The 21,759-nt window shown below is 37.1% G+C and overlaps 2 protein-coding genes across 2 annotated transcripts; both read right to left on the reverse strand.

Moving 5' to 3' along the window:
* Window positions 1–1,108: 1,108 nt before the first annotated feature.
* On the reverse strand, window positions 1,109–8,830 carry LOC116296757 (uncharacterized). The gene is made up of 3 exons (XM_089040135.1): window positions 8,586–8,830; window positions 2,376–2,725; window positions 1,109–2,302 (listed from the first exon to the last, which is right to left on the reverse strand). The coding sequence occupies exons 2-3, from the start codon at window positions 2,706–2,708 to the stop codon at window positions 1,496–1,498; spliced, it is 1,140 nt and encodes a 379-aa protein (XP_088896261.1). The 5' UTR covers window positions 2,709–2,725; window positions 8,586–8,830; the 3' UTR covers window positions 1,109–1,495.
* Window positions 8,831–14,476: 5,646 nt separating this feature from the next.
* Window positions 14,477–17,533, reverse strand: LOC116296747 (uncharacterized). The gene is made up of 2 exons (XM_031704811.2): window positions 17,217–17,533; window positions 14,477–17,143 (listed from the first exon to the last, which is right to left on the reverse strand). Exons 1-2 carry the CDS (start codon window positions 17,328–17,330, stop codon window positions 16,322–16,324), a joined length of 936 nt encoding a protein of 311 aa, XP_031560671.2. The 5' UTR covers window positions 17,331–17,533; the 3' UTR covers window positions 14,477–16,321.
* Window positions 17,534–21,759: the final 4,226 nt, after the last annotated feature.

Consider the following 21,759-nt stretch of genomic DNA (forward strand, 5'->3'; position numbering starts at 1 on the left):
AATTTTCGATTTACTCGACGAACGAGAACGCTTTTCATATTTTTGCGATCTAGTAGAGGTCCGAGATTTTTACTTCCGTCAGCTTGTCATATTGTAAGTTCAACGAACACCGAAACCCCTAATACTTTGGTTTATTGAATTAGTTTGTATCCGATATTTCATGCAATAAATTAAAAAACAAAAGCAAACAAAAACAAAAATCGAAAAAAGGAGACCTGAGCCAAGTTATCAAATTGACTACAATCAAATCCCATAACCCAAAGTCCTCCATCGCCTCCCTGCTTTATCGTTAGCGCCTGCTCAGCACGCTGAACAAAACCGGAAACTTCTGTGCTCGAGATTGCAGCTGCAAATGCGCGCGCACATTACGTCATTATTATGTCATAATTATCTTCAGTCAGTATAATTCGTGCAGTTTTGACTTCAGCTTTGAAACGAAGTAGTGGAGTTTCTCATGTGAAGCTGATTTTAGTCTGCACTTTTAAAGATAAATTTGCAGGAATTTTTTTCTTTAAGAAACTGAATCTAATTTTCTAGGAGCAGGTATTTCACTAAATAGTTAAAAAGCTATTCGTAGGCTGCCAGACGGATAGCTCTAATGCAAGCTCAGCAAACTTTTTGAAAAATGAAACTAGTAGTTTAAAGTTAAAATTGAGCCTGTTTCTAAAAGTATGAACCCCAATCGCAATGATAAATGACAACTTTGAGTCGTAAATACACGTCCCTATGACAATAATGGCGGATTATGTGCGATGCTTCCGGCTGGCAATGACACGATATTTTTTATGGGAAAACACAACCAACAAAAGGTAATCTATTTTCAAATATCGTTTTTAAATGTTGGTGCTTATGTTCAAGTTTAAAAACGTTTTCAAGAAAAAGTGGCAAACTTGGAGTCAGATACTGTATCTACTGAGATACTTATTGTCGAACCAATGCCTATACATTTTTCAACATCTGATCAGGAAGATCCACGTGTGCACGGGCCTAGGAGCTGCTTCAGGGCCATCATATAGTTGGCCATCATCACGTATCTTGACTATGTAAATTCTTTTGTTCTTGGGAAATTTGTCATTCCACAAAGATGATCAACAAACAACTCACAATAGATGGATCAACTCAGGAGATTATTTCGATAGAAAATTAGCGTACGTGGATTTTTATAACGATTATTCCTGTCATTTTTGAGGCTAGAAGAATGTCCGTTGAACCATGTTCAGTGTGATCCAGGGCCACTTTTTCTTTTACTAACCACTAATAATAGTATGAGATTTGATGCAGTGCATTTATATAATGGGTTAGTGTTACCATAGCAACCAATCAGTTGGTTTTCCATTCAATATCTATTTTGCATGTGTGGTCATCTTAGTACTGTTCTCCTAACCACCACTGTGTGGTAGACTGTTGTGCTGCAGTGTATTTGAATACTGGGTTAGTGTTACCATAGTAACAGGATCCCATATTCCAAGGTCAGTAGATGTACTGTGTGGTCACCCTAAAGCTGTTCTCCTAACCACCACTGTGTGGTAGACTGTTGTGTTGCAGTGCATTTAAATGCTGGATTTGTAGTTGCATATTTTCCGAAGTTATCCTCGTCATGAATGTATGATGCTGCGGGTGGTGTGAATCCACACTTATTAACGGAGTAATCCACGTGTAAATGACACTGATCTTTAATGTGCCACGTTGGTACACGTTGCCCTTTGAACTCGTGTCCTTTAAAGTTCATGTAAGACATTATGGGACACAATGTTGCCCCTTCATTACCGCTATTGATGATATCAAAGTCTGTCTTGTATCCAAGCAAAAAGTCAGGAGTAAGAGAATCTCTGTTTTGGTACTCACACGTAGCTCTGAACATGGTGGCCTTGGTTTGGATGTACTGCATGCTGCTTAGCGACAGACGATAGTCGTCCCAGTTATGGGATTTCTGGTTCCTCGGATAATCCTGATTGAATGCTTTCTGTTTATAAAAAGTGTTCTTTTGTAGAGAGAAAGACTCGATGAGATTCCAGGCCTGGTTTGGACTTTCAAAAGCACAATAGACGGGTACAGAAGTCTTGGTATCACTACGGGTGATAATGTAGGTACCATTTGCTGGCATGGTACCTGGTGCAGCTCCTTTCAACACATCAATGCAGGAACCGACCTCTCTCTTTTCACAGACTTTTCCTTTGTAAGTGGCTGGGCACTTGCAGCTGAACTTGACTTTTGCGTTCTCACAATTTTCTACACAGGTTCCTCCGTTTATACAAGGCTGACTTTTACAGCAACCATTATAGCATGCATCCATGTGGGATTTCTTAAATAAAAAGTTGAAAATTCATTTTAGTCCTACAATAATCATGTATAACATCAAAATCATCAAAACTTACCCCTTTATAGAATGTCTGTTGTAGATCATAGTACACGTATCCTGTCTCATCAACAAAGTCTGCTGCCTTGGAAGTCTTGTCCTCATCCAGCAACTCACACCTGACATCTTTCATCTGGAACGCCTTACAACGACAGTCATTGATACAGGACGAGAAGCACGTGCGTGGAACATCAGTGGTAATGTTCTTGTAGGAGTATCCTCTGAGATGTTTTCCCTTGATGACTTGGTTGTTCTTTGGGAAAGATCCCGAATAGCAGGTTCCTTGACATTGGAACTCACTGATCACGTGAGTGACACATGATAACAGCGTGATGATCACGTGTGACAGCATGGTTCTTTTCCCCCTTGCTGTAAATTCGAAAAAGATAATAAAGTGATTTATTTGGCCCGTGAAACAAAGTTTTAAAATTAGTGAGTAACATGCAAAGAAAAACAAAAGAAAACGATGGAATCAGTGCCTACTGCTTTGTATTACGTTTAGTATTCTTTCGGGCGCCAAGTAAAACCATTATATTAGAACAAAAAATTTAGTTATTATTATTATTGTTATTACTATGAATACTAATATTAAAGACAGGAGTTTTATGTTATCGCTGAAACCATTAAAAAAGTAAGCAAATTTCATATCATAACGTCTTCTTCTTATTTAGATTTGTTTAATATGACCTTTTTTATTTGCGTTCAGAAAAACTCAACCTGACAAACTAACGATAACATGTGCTCTGGGCCCTGGGTAATAGCGCGCTAATTACACAAGAGGTGCTATGCCCTTCGTAAGACGTGAATATCTTTGGAGTTCCAGATCCTGGAATGCTGAGGTTCCTTGAGGAAGGTTGATTCAAGTGGCCTTCACGACTGATGGACTTTCAGACCGAGATTCATAACCAGCTGTCCCACTAGGCACTTTAAACATGGTAGGCTTAGAAGGTGTGGGTGCGGGTAATAAAGTTTTATCGTTCTTGACAATTCGATCAGATTTTAGGAACTGTGTAAAGTCAGTCGAAGTGAGCTGACTAGGACACGTGGCAGCCCTAATCGAGCGAACACGTCTTGGAGTGCATCGATCGTGGCGAGTGAAGTTGTGGTGCGCAATGGTATGAAATCCGGCCACTTGGAGTGTGCGTCAAGGACTATTAGGAGATACAAGTTGTCGACTGGGCCGGCGAGGCCGATGTGGACTTTTTTCCAAGGCCCACTAGGGAGGGCCGAAGGGTGCTGTTGTGATGGCGGTGGATTGCGTGTTGTGTTAAAGAAGCACAACTTGGTGCCAAGCTCTCATGTTTTTGTCCATGCCAGGCCATCCAGCGTAATTTCTAGCAATTTCCTTTATCTTGACAACCCCTAGGTGACCATTATGCAACGTTTCGAGGATTTGGTATTGTAGTGCATTGGGTATCACGACTCGGTGGTCACGCATAGTTCACTTGAACAAAGACGGTAGGGCTTGAGGCTTGGGTCATCTATCGCTTTGGGAAAGCCACTGAGTACCATTTTGTAGACTTCTCTGAGGACTGGATCTTCCAATGTTTCATGCTTGACTATTTATGCGGCAGCGGATCCAGTTGGTTCAATGGTAGACGTCTGCAAAATCAACCGTGCCTTACTGGATGGGGCCTGATCGTGGTAGTCGAGATAGGGCATCTGCTTTAGGGTAATCCTATAATGGTTGGTATTGGACATCGTATGGGAGTACGCGGCAAGCTTCGTTGCCCATCTCTGCATGCGCGCGCGCATGGCGGCAATCGGTTGAATGCCCATCTTGGGACTTAGTATGACCATCAGTTGGTCGGAGATCAGTTCCCTAGCGTGAATCGTCGGCCGTTAATGTATAGATGAAACTTTGTCATTCCAAATACAATGGACAACGTTTTCTTGTCTATCTGTGCTTAGTCCCTTTCTCTCTTGTTGAGAAAGCGTAAAGCGAACACTATGGGTTTTTCACCAACATCTGGAAGTTTGTGTCAGAGGACTGCTCAATGCAAGGCCATAAGACGAAGCACCACAATCCAGAACCAAATTAAAAGAAGTTCTGAGTCCTAGGGGACTAATACATCCTCGGCTGTTATCATAGATTTGACTTTTTCAAAGGACTCTTGACATTTCTCTGACCATTCCACTTATTTTCGGAACAATTCGTAAAGTGGGTGCAGGATTTCAATTAGATTTGGGAGGAACTTCTAGTAGTATTTTACAAGTCCCAGGAAGTAACGCAACTGTGAGGCATCCTTTGGTGGTGGAGCTGCCTTGATAGCCTCACCTTTGTCTGTGAGAGGGTGGATTCCCTCACTGTCGACTAGTTGATCCAGGAACTTAAGTGAACTCTTCCTGACTGCACATTTCTGTGGTTGTACGGTGACACCATATTCTTGTAGTTGCTGTAGGACTAGGTTTCTATGTTTTCCAGGTGTTCCTCTCGATCCTTTCCAGTCACGGGAATATAATCTTCGTAGCACAGCACGTTCCGTAGACCTAGAAAGACTTGGTCCATGGATTGCTAAAAATGGCGGCAGCAGATGCAATCCGGAAAGGGGGCGGTTATATGTGTACAAGCCCTTATGAGTGGTAAGCGTGGTGTATTTTTCGACACCTCATGCAGTAGGATTTTGGATTACGCCTTCGAGAGATCTAGATTTGAGAAAAGGTACCACCATTGATTTTTTCTTGTAGGTTATCCAAAGAGGGTAGGGGGTATGTGTCAACTACCAACTCAGGGTTGAGAGTAACCTTGGAATCACCGCACAACATGATGGTGCCTTTGGGTGATATCGTGTACGTGCGCCGCTTTACATGGGTACTTATGAGGGGTAGGTGCTGGAGCGTTTCCTTGTATATTGATAGGGACCATGATGACAGAGACTGCTGATCCAGTGTCAAGTTCCATGTTCACTCGCTTACCATCAATGTTGACAGCTACCATTATAAGTGTGGTAGTTGGGTTCTCACGCTGGAAGATGTGAAGAAGAGGAATGTCTTCTTCCACCCCGTTTTCGGTTTGTTGCTCGTCGGTGACATTGTTTATGCAATTGGTTGGATGAGAATTGTTGAGAATCGTGTGCAGCATTCCTTTGACTTGCGGCATATGGAGACCATATGCCCTCTTGTTGCATCTATGACAAGACGATGAAAAACTTTCAGTTTTTGCGGGGATGTCCTGTTTTCCACAACTTTGGCATATCTTGGAGTGGTCGATTTTGAAAACCTGTACGGTGGTGGTGAGGGGTTCCCAGTTGGTTTATGGCTCTCTTGAAGCTCACTGGCATCTCTTGCAGCTTGTTCCATTGTTTGCGCAATAGACATTGCTTTTCAAATTTGAGGTCTCGTTCGCACAGCAGCTCAGCTAGTTTCCGCGGAGTTCTGATCTGATTTGATTTCTGTTCCACACATAAGAACTGATCTCTCAAAGCTTGGGATAACAAAGATCCAAAAATCAGTCTTTGGTCATTTGTTTGAGAGAAGCTATGAAGTTATTGATGGATTCGCTGGCTTTTTAGGATCGTCGATAGAAATGGAATCGTCCTACAATTTCAATGAGCCGTGGTGATAGTTGATTTTCTAGCAACTCCATTATTTCTTTGTAAGACTTGTCTTTGAGCATGACTGGAGCTGTCAAACCACGAAGCAAATTAAGAGTGCCGCCTTTTTCTTCACTGCTTCTAAGGAGTCATCAAACGGCTAAATAATTCCTATCGTCTCTGGAGCGGCTATTACGAATTTACCTTTGCTTGGTGGAAAGACGTAGTTTAAAGTTTAAGGCAGGTTGCTAGTATTGATCCTCGTCACTAGTTGTTAGATATGACCATTTCATTTGCGATCACAAAAACTCAGCTTTACTAAGTAACGATAACATATGCTCTTGACACTGACTGAATACGAGGACAGAATGGTGAAGAACAATGAGAATTTGAACTAATTTTACTCTCTGATCTTAAACTCCAAGCACATTTTTAAAAAGTTTGTGACTATTTCGTCTTTTTGATGTTGAAATACAAATTAAAAATATAACAAAACGGATCTTACTCTTCAAATTAAGTTTAAAAAAAGGCGCTGCAATGGTAAAATCAATTAAACCATTTTTGAAAACAACCTTAACTTTTTTTGTTTTTTTTAACTATTTGTTTTGCTTGATTGTCATGGTCAACCGCCAGAGATCTATTGTGAAAGGCAGCAATGCAAAGTGAATGACCTATTTATAAACTGCACGAAAAAAATATCAGTGAGAAACACTTCAAAACCGTGAAAGCTTTGACAAGACTAGAAGAGAACCAAAAAAAATGTTTTGCAAGTGAAAATTCATATGACAGCTAGCATTTAAGCTAAAATATATTTTTGTCTGCCAATAAATGTTTCTTCACATACTTATGGCAAATTCCGTCACGTGATGTACGTCTTGTAGACCAAGATAATAACAAAAATTACTTATGATTTCGAAATCTATGCTATAAGCTTAATTCCTTGATATCTTTTAGAGAACTATGAAACGACTTAGTGTAGCAAAGTTCAGATCGTTTCACCGTTTTCTTTGAGTGCAAATTTGATTTGGCTTTGCGCGATAGTCCGACCTTCTGCTATAATTTCGTGTCAGAAAAACCATAGAAATCATTAAATATTCGCCAAATTAATCAAACATCTTTAGTACATGTTTATAAATGCGATTGATATATGTTTAAAGTCAGTAAGAAAAATTGTTGTCATAAAACAGTTTATTGAAATTTTTGCCGCCATTTTGGTTGACAGAGAGAATTCTCCATATAAATTTAGTTTAAAAACGAAAAAATTTCGTTCGCCCATAGCTCTTTTCAGAAATGCTCAAATACTATTTTTGTTGCGCAAATTCGTATCATTGGAAACTCTACATGGTCATAAGGATTGTTTTCTTTTTATTGGCATCGAAAAACTCTGGAGTAGCATTAAACGACACCTGATTCAAAACGATCTATAGGTAAGATCGGGAACGTCACAAATAAAGGAGCGGTTTCTTTTTAAAAAACCGTTCGGAAGACAGATATCTAAGGTTAAGAAAAAGCAGAATCTTCTTTATTCCGTATCCCATACATTATGGAGATAGCTACAGGTGATGGTATTTAAAAAATATAACTTTATCATAGACCACGCTTTTTTCCAAAATATAAAGACAGTCATAATGCAGTTGTTTATCTTAAATTCAATATTGTTTTAGCATCTTTTCAATTTCCAGCGCAAAATAACAAGTAGTTCGTTAATTAGTAGCATTAACCTGAAATAAAGACCCAGACATTACTTTCAAAAAAAAATTTCTTGACTTTACTGTTGATATTCAAATTAAAAGATAGAGAATCGTTTGAAGTTACAAATTCGATTTGAACGATAAAAGTCAGCCATTTTGCTTAACCGTCGTTCAGGCAAACGTCATGTATGAAAACTAGAACTTTTGAAAGAAATCTTGATACCGAAGAATTTCATTAACAGTAGATCAGTTATATATCAAAATGCGCGATATTTACTGACTGGCCTTCAGCATTAATCCGATCACCGAGGGTCTGTATTTGAGACATGTAATATATTTTATCCATGCATGTAATAGATACCGCGCTAGCTAACGGGACAGCGCAGTCAGTGAACAAGAGTATTCTAAACACGAGATAGATATACTCCGTATCTCTAAGCGACCTTGTAATCAGTTCTGTTTAACATCTAGTTATTAACGAAATACCATTTTAGTGGATTTTAATCCAATTCATAAGCGATTCTTACCAAGGGTGTTATCTTCACATGTGAAAATATAACTTTAGTAATAGAGAAAAATATATTTATCGATGATTATTACACCAATTTCTATAATAAACAGATTTTTTCTTTCGCGTTATAAGGTCTTCCTTTTTTTTTTTTTTCTTTCTTTTTTTCTTTACCAATGATGAAAACTCAAATGACGAGGGTTCGCAATCGCAGTCAATCAGTTATTTTCTATGTGTTGTTTACATGAAGAACTGGTACTGATCGCTAGAAGAATGTGGGGAACTCTTAAGACTTCCAAGAAGACTCTCGGCATATACGAAACACTAATTTGTACACACACATTGAGGGTAATGATTTTCGTTTACCTATTAATAGCGGTCAAAAAAATATGCATAGTTCAAATATCCCAATTCTTGATTTTATAGGCAATTTTCTCCTAATTTTCTTCCTTCCTTCTTAAGTCATATTCTTTTCAACACAAATACTAGTTACCTACCTTGTCAATCGGGGAAGAGTTTCTAGAATGGATATACTGTATGACCGAGTCTAATGGTCGTTCCAAATTTTCAAAGATAGATTTACTTGTGAGGTCTGCCTCAGAGGACTCCGAGGTTCTCACTCACAAGCAGGTTATGACTTATTGGGATCTCAATTTACTGTGCGTAGATTAGGGTATAAACACACTTGAACACAGCCAGGCGAAGAATCCTCGAACGTTGACACTGAATATAAGGTCAGATTAAAGCCTCGTCAGATATTAAACTGGGGACATCGAGTAGGCGTGATATCTGTTTCCCATATGACAGGTGTATTTATAACCGACTTGGTTGTTAGAACAGCATGCCCCAAAACAACACTCTTTTCTCATCACCCAGTATGGTTTTAATAAAACAAAACATTCGCAGTTTCCCAAATTAACAATATTTGACATTTGTTTGCATTAAACACTTCAACAAATGCTGTCAACAAAATTCCATCTACCGCTACACTTTTCCTCAATGCACCGGCTTTATTTTATTTTAAGAGTTCTTATCAATAAACCATTTTCGAATTAGTCAAACTAGTACCACTGTGTTACTTGAGCAAAGACTACTTTACACGGGGTTAGCCTTGTATGGCAGTGTCCAAATATTCACAAATACCAACGGTAAAGTAAAGAATGCACAACAACAATGCAAACACTTTGAAATTCCATTTATTATTATAGGCTTGGAATTTGTTGATGTTATTATTAAAGACGCCAGCACGAATACAGGGACAGAATGGTGAAGAACAATAAGAATTTGAACTAATTTTACTCTGCATCTGAATTGATAGCTCTGACATCTTTGGTTTACAAACAATTTTCAAACAGGTGTTTATCCTCGTTATATGATGCATTTGTGGCTATTTTTACGGATTTATTTATTATTATTACTGTGAATACTAATATTAAAGATAGGAGTTTCACGTTATCTCAAACCTAAAAAGTAGTCTTTTCTCAATGTGGATCATTATTTAGAATGAGTAGATCTTAAACTCGGTGCACATTTTAAACGGTTTGTGACTATTTCGTCTTTTTGATGTCGAAATAAAAATATATAACAAAACGGAGCTAACCCTTCAAAATAATATAAAAATGTCGCTGCAATCGTAAATTAAACCAATTAAACCTTTTCTTGAAAAACACCTTAATTTTGTGAATAGCGTACGATGTGGGCGTACTGTGACATTATTTGTTTTGCTCGATTGTCATGGTCAACTGGCAGACATAGGAGATCTATTGCGAAATGCAGCAATGCAAAGTGAATGACCTATTTATAAACTGCACGAACGAAAAAAATATAAGCGAGAAACATTTCAAAACCGCAAAAGCTTTATAGAAAAGAACCAACAATTTTGTTATTGAGTGAAAATTCATATATTGACAGCGAGCATTTAATATTTTTTGTCTATGGAAGATCTCGTCGCGTGATGTACGTCTTGTAGACCAAGTTAATAACAAAAATTAATTATGAAATCAAATTCAATGCTATAAACTTGATTCCTTGATATCTTTTAGAGAACTATGAAACGACTTAGTATAGGAAAGTTCAGATCGTTTCGCCGTTTTCATTGAGTGCAAATTTGATTTGGCTTCGCGCGATAGTCCGACTTTCTGCTATAATTTCGTGTACCATAGAAATTAATGAATATTTGCCAAATTAATCAAACATCTTTAGTGCATGTTGTAAATTCGAATGATATATATTTAAAGTCATTAAGATAGATTGTTGTCATAAAACAATGTCTTGAAATTTTTGCCGCCATTTTGGTTAACAGAGCGAATTCTCCGATAGATTTAGTCTAAAAAACGATTAAAAAAATCGTTCGCCCTTAGCTCTTTTAAGAAATGCTCAAATACATTTTTTGTTTGCCTAGGTTTGTATTATTGGAAACTCTACATGGTCATAAGGATTCCACCTTGTTTTCTTTTTATTGGCACCGAAAAACGGCTCTGGAGTAGCACTAGTAAATGACTCAAATTTTTATATAGCATCACCTGTAACTATCTCCATAATGTATGGAGTAGCACTGGAGTAGCAATAGTAAACGACTCAAATTTTTATATACCATCACCTGTAGCTATCTCCATAATGTATGGGATATGGTATAAAGAGGATTCTGCTTTTTTTCTACTCCTAGATATCTGTCTTCCGAACGGTTTTTTAAAATGAAACCGCTCCTATGTTACCTATAGATCGTTTTCAATCACGTGTCGTTGATGTGAAGAAACATTTATTGGCAGACAAAAAATATATTCTAGCTTAAATGCTCGCTGTCATATGCATTTTCACTCAATAACAAAATTTTTGGAAATTTTTTTCGTGCACTTTATAAATATAGGGTATGACTATTATTGCATATTATATTCGTATTCATGCTGGCGCGCGGCTTTAATTATAACATCCACAATTTCCAAGTCTATGATACTGAATGGGATTTCAAAGTGTTTGTATTGATAAAGGTGTGCATTCTTTACTTTACCGTTGGTATTTGTGAATATTTGGACACTGATACAAGGCTTACCCTGTGTAAATGACTCTGTGATCAAGAAACACAGTGGTACTAGTTTGACTAATTCGAAAATGGTTTATTGATAAGAACTTTTAAATAAAATAAAGATGTATTGATGAAATGTGTAGCGTTAGATGGAATTTTGTTGACAGCATTTGTTGAAGTGTTTAATGCAAACAAATGTCAAATATTGTTAATTGGGAAACTGCGAATGTTTTGTTCTGGGTGATAAGAAAAGAGTGTTGTTTTGGGGCATGCTGTTCTAACAAACAAGTCGGTTATAAATACACCTGTCATATGAGAAACAGATATCACGCCTACTCGTCCCAAGCTTGATATCTGACGCAGCTTTAATTTGACCCTATATTCAGTGTCAACTTTCGAGGACTCTTTGCTTGGCTAAGTACTTAAGTTTAGTCCCCAATCAGGGACTGTGCAATAATCATCGGGAGGGGGTGGGAGGTTCTAAAATTAATGGGGGGGGGGGGGGGGGGGATCAAAAGTTAAATTGGAGTATAGGGTAGGGGGAGTTAGAAGCTAATTGCTTAAATATGGAGAGGGGGGTCTTAAGTCAATATGGGATTTTGTTCACTATAAAATTAAAAAGATGCATATAAACGTACTATTTAAAATAAACATTGTTATATTTTTTACTGTATAAAGAACACAACTTTTCACTGGTGCAACCTCAAAACCATATGTGTTGAAATATAATGTATAAACTGAGTATCCTTTGTATAAGAACAGTACAAAAAAACAACTTTCTATACTGTATATAAGACAACTGACTATGTCATGTCTTTTTTGTTTTGCTTTGTAATAATTCTTCCAGCTTTATGTTGATGATATTTAGTGCTATGTCAAGGATAATTAAAACAGAAGTTCTGAACAAGCTCCCTCTTTTCCCCAACAAAACATTTCGAAGAAAGAAGATCCCTCAGGCAGGATTTGTCAGTTTGAGATGTAAATATTAGTAGAGTGTCCTCATCAATATTGTCAAGTTGTCGGATGCCATATATCTCAGGGCTGTAATTTTTGCTGAAGGATTTCCTCCTAAGGAATTAAATATAAGACATGTCCTTTTTTTCCTATGTTCTGTTGCCGAGGATTTGCCGGTTTTTCAGCTTTTTTCTTTTTTTTTTTTTTTTTCTTTTCTCCGCTCCGTGAAATTGATGACTTCTGTTTCGATCCAATCATATAGGTAGCATAGTAATTTTCCTTTGCTTTATCCATGTCATCCAACGAATCTCTAATTTTTCTTTCAATACCAGTAGTAATAAAGTGCAGAAACACTGAGTTGAATTTCTTGGAGTTTCCCACTTCTTTTTGAAAACAAGCTATCATCATGATCTTTGTTTTTATTTGTTCACACTTTTGTAGTATTTCAGTGGTCTCATTTTTGCATCTCACAATATTTGCATTGTCGTGTATCATGATGTATTGGGGGGGTGGGGGTGATAGTTATTTCATTTCAAAAGGGGGAGGAGTGAGAAGTTATTTTACGTTTAGCACAGGGGGGTTAGCTTCAATTTAAGCCCAATTTGGAGAATTTTAGAACCCCCCCCCCCCCCTCCCAATAATTATTGCACAGTCCCTAAGTCATAACCTGGTTTTGGGTGTGAACCTACAGGAGTCCTCTGAGGCAGACCTCACAAGTAAATCTATCTGTGAAGATTTGGAACGTCAATTACAGACTCCGTCATACTGCAGTATTTTCATTCTAGAAGCTCTTTCCATTGATAAGGTAGGTAACTAGTATCTGTGTTGAAAAGAATTTGACTTAAAGAAAGGAAGAAAATTAAGAGAAAATTACCAATTCAATTAAAAATTGGCACGTTTGAACTATGCATATTTTTTTGACTGCTATTAATAGGTAGGCGAAAATCATTACCCTCAATGTGTACAAATTAGTGTTTCGTATATGCCGGGAGTCTTCTTGGAAGTCCTAAGAGTTCCCCGGCACATTCTTCTAGATCAGTACCAGATATTCATGTAAACAACACATAGAAAATAACTGATTGACTGCAAAGAGATTGCGGACCCTCGTCGTTTGAGTTTTCATCACTGGTAAAGAAAAAAAGACAGAAGAGCGAACAACACGAAAGAAAACAAATTCTGTTTATAATAGATATTGGTGTAAAAATCATCGCTAATCATCTGCCCTCACCTTAGGCTTTACTCAGCCATACAAAGGGGAAGAATAACCTCTGCTCACAGGGTAGGGAAACATGGGCATGCCAGCAGCAAACCCCTCCTCTGATCAGACCCATGCAAAACCTATCTTATTGGAAGGCTTTACATCCTGCCGCTCAGCCATACAAAGGGGAAGAATAACCTCTGCTCACAGGAGAGGGAAACATGGGCATGCCAGCAGCAAACCCCTCCTCTGATCCGACCCATGCAAAACCTATCTTATTGGAAGGCTTTACATCCTGCTGCTCAGCCATACAGGGGGGAAGAATAACGGCTCTGCTCACAGGTTAGGGAAACATGGGCATGCCAGCAGCAAACCCCTCCTCTGATCAGACCCATGCAAAACATATCTTATTGGAAGGCTGTCATTTTGATACTCGTTATTTCAAATGAGGTAAATGATCTAAATTTAAATAATTTCATAAAGTCATCGGTACTTTTTATTTTTACCATGGGTAATCAAGGGTTTCATTAAGGATAGGGGATAGGAGAATGCCTAAACTACCATTAACAGTTTAGTAATTCGTAAAATGTTCACCTAGGTTCAGGCCAAATCTTGAACTTCACATGAGCCAAACCTAATTGAAACAATGAATATCAAGGCGGTCTTCTTTGATGTCGTTAGGTTCGGCTCATGTAAAGTTCTCCGTCTAGTTCATGACCTTTTCCGAATCCTATCATTTCAACCGCATTTCAAAACTTAATGAAATAATCCATGGGCAATATTCCATTTCTTTTAGTATTCAGTGTTTGTGTTGGTATTGCTATTACTGTTGCCATTGAAATAAATTAAATTAAGCTCGCTTTATTTTGTGCTTTAGATTTTAAAATCAATGTTTTGCTCGACGATTGCATGCGATAATATGTTGCATGAATTTATTTGAGTATTCTAGATAAGGTATCACTTAATGCTACTTTATTTCTCCGTTGCTATATTGCGGCTATGATTTTCAATCATTCCTAAGAGAATGAAATAAAAGAGACGACGGCCATGTTGGATGATATAACAAAAGAGACTAATGACAAATCTTTCGTTAAATTCATCCAACATGGCGGCTGTGAAAACCATGCCAAAAATATAAATGACAGTTACTTGACTGTTGATCATAATAGTTGGTTTGTTACCATTCATAAAGAATATAAATATGTGGGAAGACACAGGAAAAAATGAATATCGTCTAACATGGCCACACCTTGTTTATTTAGAAAGGGCAACGGAGTGACAAAGTGATATTGAGTTTGCAAGCCTTTGAGTTTAAAATTATTTTGCTTCTCATTGCGTTACCCCGGCAAAATGTCACGCAATCTCTTGATATGTCCTTTTGATTGGGTAACGCAAGAAGAGCACATCACAGCCTATAGAATAATAATGCTTGATAGCTTTATGTTAAATTCAAAGGTAATGAATGATTTAGAAATTTGTACGACATTTCGCTTATTGCTATGTATACAAACGCAAAAGGTGTTGTTCATAAGATTCATTAAAAATGCTTCGTAGTCACGTGTGTTCTCCGTAATTTTCGATTTACTCGACGAACGAGAACGCTTTTCATATTTTTGCGATCTAGTAGAGGTCCGAGATTTTTACTTTCGTCAGCTTGTCAAATTATAAGTTTAACGAACACCGAAACCCCTAATACTTTGGTTTAACGAATTATTTATTTCCATGTTTTGTATCCGATATTTCATGCAACAATTTTGAAAAAAGGAAAGAAAAAAGAAAAAAGGTGGCCTGGGCCAAGTTATCGAATTAACCACAAATAAATAATGTACCCATAGTCCTCCAGCGCCTCCCTGCTTTATCGTTAGCGCCTGCTCAGCACGCTGAACAAAACCGGAAAACTCTCTGGGCTCGGGATTGCTACAAATGCGCGCGCACATTACGTCATTATTATGTCATAATTATCTTCAGTCAGTATAATTCGTTCAGTTTTGACTTCAGCTTTGAAACGAAGTAGTGGAGTTTCTCATGTGAAGCTGATTTGAGTCTGCACTTTTAAAGATAAATTTGCAGGAAAGTTTTTCTTTAAGAAACTGAATCTAATTTTCTAGGAGCAGGTATTTCACTAAATAGTTAAAAAGCCATTCGTAGGCTTTCAGACGGATATCTCTAATGCAAGCTCAATAAGCTGTTTGAAGAATGAAACAAGTAGTAAAATTAAAAATTCAGCCTGTTTCTAAAAGTGTGAACCCCAATTACTGATGTTGATTGACAACTTTGAGCCGTAACTACATGTCCCTATGACAATAATGGCGGATTCTGTGCGATGCTTCCGGCTGGCAATGACACGAGATTTTTTATGGAAAACACAACCAGCAAAAGGTAATCTATTTTCAAATATCGTTTTTAAGTGTTGGTGCTTTCGTTCAAGTTTTATAACTTTTTCAAGAAAAAGTGGCAGACTTGGAGTCATAAATCTCGACTGAAATACTAATTGTCGAACCAATGCCTATACATTTTTCAAGATCATCTGATCACGAAGATCCAAGTGTGCACGGGCCTAGGAGCGGTTTCAGGGCCATCATATAGTTGGCCATCATCACGCATCTTGACAATGTTAATTTTTTTGTATTTGGGAAATTTGTCAATATGGCAGCATTGTATATCATTCCACAAAAATGATGACCAACAAACAATTCACAATAGATGAATCAACTCAGGAGCTGATTTTGATGATAAAAAAGTGCTTTAAAAAATTAGCGTAGGTGGATTTTTCTAATGATTAGGAGAATGTTTGTCCCAACCGTCAGTATGATCCAGGCCATTTATTGAGTGCATTTATATAATGGTTAGTGCTACCATAGTAACGAATCAGTTGATTTTCCAGAAGTCTTTCGTATTCCAAGGTCAGTAGATGTGCTGTGTGGTCACCCTATAGCTGTTCTCCTAACCACCACTGTGTGGTAGACTGTTGTGTTGCAGTGCATTTGAATACTGGGTTAGTGTTACCATAGTAACAAGTTCCCATATCCCAAGGTCATTTGATGTGCTGTGTGGTCACCCTATAGCTGTTCTCCTAACCACCACTGTGTGGTAGACTGCCGTGTTGCAGTGCATTTGAATTTTGGATTTGTAGTTCCATATTTTCCGAAGTTATCTTCGTCATGAATGTATGATGCTGCAGGTGGCGTGAATCCACACAAACACAATGAGATATCCACGTGTAAATGGCACTCATCTCTTAACTGCCATATTGTTACTTGTTGCCATTGGAACTCATATCCTTTGAAGTTCACGTAAGACATTTTTGGACAGTATCCATTTTGTTCCCCACTATTGATGATATCAAAGTCTTTCTTGTATCCAAGCAAAAGATCAGGAGTAAGAGAATCTCTGTTTTGGTACTCACATGTAGCTCTGAACATGGTGGCCTTGGTTTGGATGTACTGCATGCTGCTTAGTGACAAACGATAGTCGTTCCAGTTATGGGATTTCTGGTTCCTCGGATGATCCTGATGGAAGACTTTCGTCTTATACAAAATATCGTTCTTTTGTAGAGAGAAAGATTCGATGAGAGTCCAGGCCTGGTTTGGACTTTCAAAAGCACAATAGACGGGTACAGTAGTCTTGGTATCACTACGGGTGATAATGTAGGTACCATTTGCTGGCATGGTACCTGGTGCAGATCCTTTCAACACATCAATGCAGGAACTGAACTCTCTCTTTTCACAGACGTTTCCTTTGTAAGTGACTGGGCACTTGCAGCTGAACTTGACTTTTGGTTTCTCACAGTGTTCTACACAGGTTCCTCCGTTCATACAAGACTGACTCTTTCTACAGCATCCATTATAGCACACACCCGCAGGATGAACCATGTGGGATTTCTTAAGTAAAAAGTTGAAAATTCATTTTAGTCTTACAATAATCATGTATAACAGTAAAAGCATCAAAACTCACCCCTTTATAGAATGTCTGTTGTAGATCATAGTACACGTATCCTGTCTCATCTACAAAGTCTTCTGCCTTGGAAGTCTTGTCCTCATCCAGCAACTCACACCTGACATCTTTCATCTGGAACGCCTTACAACGACAGTCATTGACACAGGACGAGAAGCACGTGCATGGAACCTTAATGGTAATGTTCTTGTAGGAGTATCCTCTGAGATGTTTTCCCTTGATGACTTGCTTGTTCTTTGGGAAAGATCCCGAATAGCAGGTACCTTGACATTGGAACTCACTGATCACGTGAGTGACGCATGATAACAGCGTGACGATCACATGTGGCAGCATGGTTCTTTTTCCCTTGCTGTAAAACCGAAAAAGATAATAGAGTAATTTATTTGGCCCTTTAAACAATTCACCATATTCCATACATCGGTTCACTGGTCAAACACAAAGCATTCAGTCGAGGTTGCAAGATTCAAATTTGAATAATCCTTTGAAAGTACCTTGGCGCCTCGCTTGAGCGCTTTGTGTTTGACCAGTGAACCGATGTTTAGAAAATGGTGAATGCAAAGAAAAACAAAAGAAAACAATGGAATAGTGTCTACTGCTATGTATTACGCTTACTATTCTTTTATGGGCCAAGTAAAACCACTATATTATGACAAAAATATATAATCATTATTATGATTATGACTGTGAATACTAACATTAAAGATAATAGTTTGACTTATCGCTGAAACCGTAAAAAGGAAATATTTTAATATCATAACGTCTTTTCTCAATGTGGATTTGATTATTTATATTTGTTAGATATGACCTTTTTATTTGCGATCAGAAAAACTCAACCTGACAAACTAGCGATAACATGTGCTCCGGGCCCTGGGTAAATGTGCGCTAATTACAAAAGAGGTGCTATGCCTTCGTAAGACGTGAATATCTTTGGAGCTCCAGCTGCTGGAGTGCTGAGGTCCTTGAGGGAGGTTGATTCAAGTGGCCTTCACGATTGATGGACTTTCAGACTGAGATTCATAACCAGCTGTCCCATTAGGCACTTTAAAGATGGTAGGCTTGGAAGGTGTGGGTGCGGGTAATAAAGTTTTATCGTTCTTCACAATTCCATCAGATGACGACGCACTGATCGATTGGTCAGGGTACTTGTGTGGCTGCACTGCAATGCATTGCATTTCCTATTTGCGAGGTAATTACGCAGCCTTGGATGTCTTTCATTGAAATCGAAATTTTGGAGATTCCCGAATTTTTTAGGACAAAAATAAATCAAAAGTATAAACAGACTTGAAAACTGGTTAAGGTGAGCAAAAAATAAGCTTACTACGTACGTCTTTTACATAACGATGTTTGGTTTTCCATAGTAATTTTGATGTTTTTATATTAATGTATTTTTACCGCAATGAAAATAAAAAACAAATGCTTTGGTAGCATTAGAGAGAAAATTGGCTGCATATCATTAACCAACTAAACTTGAGAAATGCCGAGGCCCTGAACGTTAAAACCAAATGAGCCACAGTTAAAAAATAGTTTTCTTATCCTAATTCTTCATTAAAATATTTTTATTCCTTTCATGTAAGCCTTAACTACTTTTCAAGAAGCTTGAAAACTTAAGCTTACTAGTTTTTGAGATTCGATTTTACCAGTTTTCATCTGTTTTCATGTGTGAGAAAGATACGGAAATCACGAACGACCAACTTTTTCGAAAAACAAAGTTTACATTCAATTAAACTTGACAAGAACAACTGGGACAAAATAGAAAATAATGCCGCAAAATAAAATGCAAAATACAAAATGACGAATTTCTTTGTCAGTAAATTGGCATTTGTAAATGTTTTTGAATTTTCTTTTAGCTTTTTAAAGTGAAAGACAAGGTCTTTATACAATATCACATAGTTGGTGTAATTTTACATTTCATTCAATATTTAAATAAATTATCTCTAGAAACATATAAAATTATTTTGTGAAAGTCTTCAGCTTTGTTTTACCGATGGGACCCGTGACAGGAGGCAAACAAAGCTGCATTTTTCTTGAACGAAAAACATACGATAGTTTGTTAAAAACAACCAAGTTGTTAAAGATTTACAAAGTTAGATAAAGAACGAATATTTGTTCTTCGTGTTATGTTTCATCCAGCATTAAAATAAATCAAGCTTATCTATAGAAATATTAAAAGTTTTGAGAAAGTCTTTGATTTGTCGATTCGTCGAAAAAAATGCTTGTCATGAAAAATAAAATTTTTGTTGCTAAAAAACACACCTGAATCCTTGAAGAACACTTCTTAATCCAACTTTGAGTACATGGAAATTGTTTTTATTTGTTGCTGGTCTATAATTGTCCTAAAGCAATTTTTTATGTGCATTTGAGAGCCGTATTTGTGAGTAGGTTTGCTTTGACATCAAGTGAGATCCCTGTGTTGTGTACACGGACGGACGGACGGAAGTGACGTCAGCCAAGCCATGTAAAATAAAATCGATGGCTTACCATTTTTTCTTAAGTATGGTGCTCCGCTAATAATAGATCCGTAATAACAAATGCATTAGATAACGAGGATAAACACCTGTTTAAAAAATTGCTTCAGGAACCAGATCATGTCAGAGCTATCAATTCAGCTGCGGAGTAAAATTAGTTCAAATTCTCATTGTTCTTCACCATTCTGTCCCTGTATTTGTGCTGGCTCTTAATTATAACATCCACAAGTTCCATGTCTATAATACTAAATGATTTACATTCTTTATATCTAAGGATAGATGGCAACTAAGGACTCCAAAACTATTCATCTCTTATGAATGGGATTTTTAGTTTTACATTTTTCGCAAACAAAATATAACAAAACATAGCTCACTGTTCAAAATAAGTTAAACTTATCAAACTTTTTTGAAATTTGAAAGCAACCTTAACTTTGTGAATAGCGTACGATGTGGGCGAACGATGACGTTATTTGTTTTGCTCGATTGCTATTGTCAGCCAGCCAGAGATTGATTGTGAAACGCAAGAAGCAAAGAAATTTAAAACTATTTATAAACTGCACGAAAAATAGTATAAATGAGAAAATTTTCAATAACGTTTTTTTTTTCAAATTCTCTAAATTTTGACAAAGCAGCGACAACGGGACGAAAACGTAACTGGAAAAGATTGTATTTTTACCTTGTGTAACAATCATGATGATATGATTATAAAAAAAGGAAGAAATGTTGGATGGAATAATTGAAGCCAGCACAAATACGGGAACAGAATGGTGAAGAACGATGAGAATTTGAATTAACTAATTTTACTCGGAATTGATATCGCTGACGTGGTCTTGTTTTCAAATAATTTTCGAACAGGTGTTTAGGAGTTTCACGTTATCTCAAACCATAAATAGTAGTCTTTTCACAATGTGGATCATTATTTAGAATCAAGTATATCTTAATCTCGGAGCACATTTTTGAAAAGTTTGTGACTATTTCAATTCGTCTTTTTGATTTCGAAACACAAAAATATAACAAAACGGAACTTACTCTTCAAAATAAGTAAAAAAATATCGCTGCAAGGGTAAAATTAATTAAACTTTCTTTGAAAACAATTTACCTTTTAAGGTTAAAACTTTAATAAAGCTTTAAAACGGTGTCAATAGCGTACGATGTGGGCGTACTGTGACGTTATTTGTTTACTCGTTTGTCATGGTCAACCGGTTTGAGATCTACGCAGCAATGTAAAGTGAATGAATTATATTTATAAACTGCACGAAAAAAAAATCAGCGAGAAATATTTCAAAACCGTGAAAGCTTTAACAAGATTAGAAGAGAACCAAAAAATTTTTGCGAGTGAAAATTCATATGACAACTAGCATTTGAGCTAAAATACAATGCTATAAACTTGATTCCTTGATATCTTTTAGAGAACTATGAAGTGACTTAGTGTAGCAAAGTTCAGAACGTTTCGCCGTTTTCTTTGAGTGCAAATTTGATTTGGCTTCGCGCGATAGTCCGTCCTTCTGCTATAATTTCGTGTCATAAAAACCATAGAAATTATTAAATATTCGCCTAATCAATTAAACATCTTTAGTAACAAGTTTGTAAATTAGATTGATAGATGTCAAAAGTCAGTAAGAAAATTTTTTGTCATGAAACAATTCCTTGAAATTTTGGCCGCCATTTTGATTGACAGAGCGAATCCTCCATATAGTCTAAAAAACTAAAAAATTCGATAGCCCATAGCTCTTTTCAGAAATGCTCGAATACAATTTTTTTTCCCAGGTTCGCATTATTGGAAACTCTACATGGTCTTAAGGATTGTTTTCTTTTTATTGGCACCGAAAAACTCTGGAGTAGCAATAAATGACACGCGATTGAAAACGATCTGTAGGTAACATAGGAACAACACAAATAAAAGAGCGGTTTCATTTTAAAAAACCGTTCAGAAGGCAGATATCTAGGGTTAAAAAAGCAGAATCTTCTTTATTCCGTATCCCATATATTATGGAGATAGCTACAGGTGATGGTATATAAAAAATATAACTTTATCATAGACCACGTTTCCCCCCCATAAAATCATCGATAGTCATAAT

Source organism: Actinia tenebrosa, unplaced genomic scaffold, assembly GCF_029948245.1.
Source record: "Actinia tenebrosa isolate PJP-AT-01 unplaced genomic scaffold, QUT_ActTen_1.0 PGA_scaffold7__59_contigs__length_16204524, whole genome shotgun sequence".
Taxonomy (NCBI): domain Eukaryota; kingdom Metazoa; phylum Cnidaria; class Anthozoa; order Actiniaria; family Actiniidae; genus Actinia; species Actinia tenebrosa.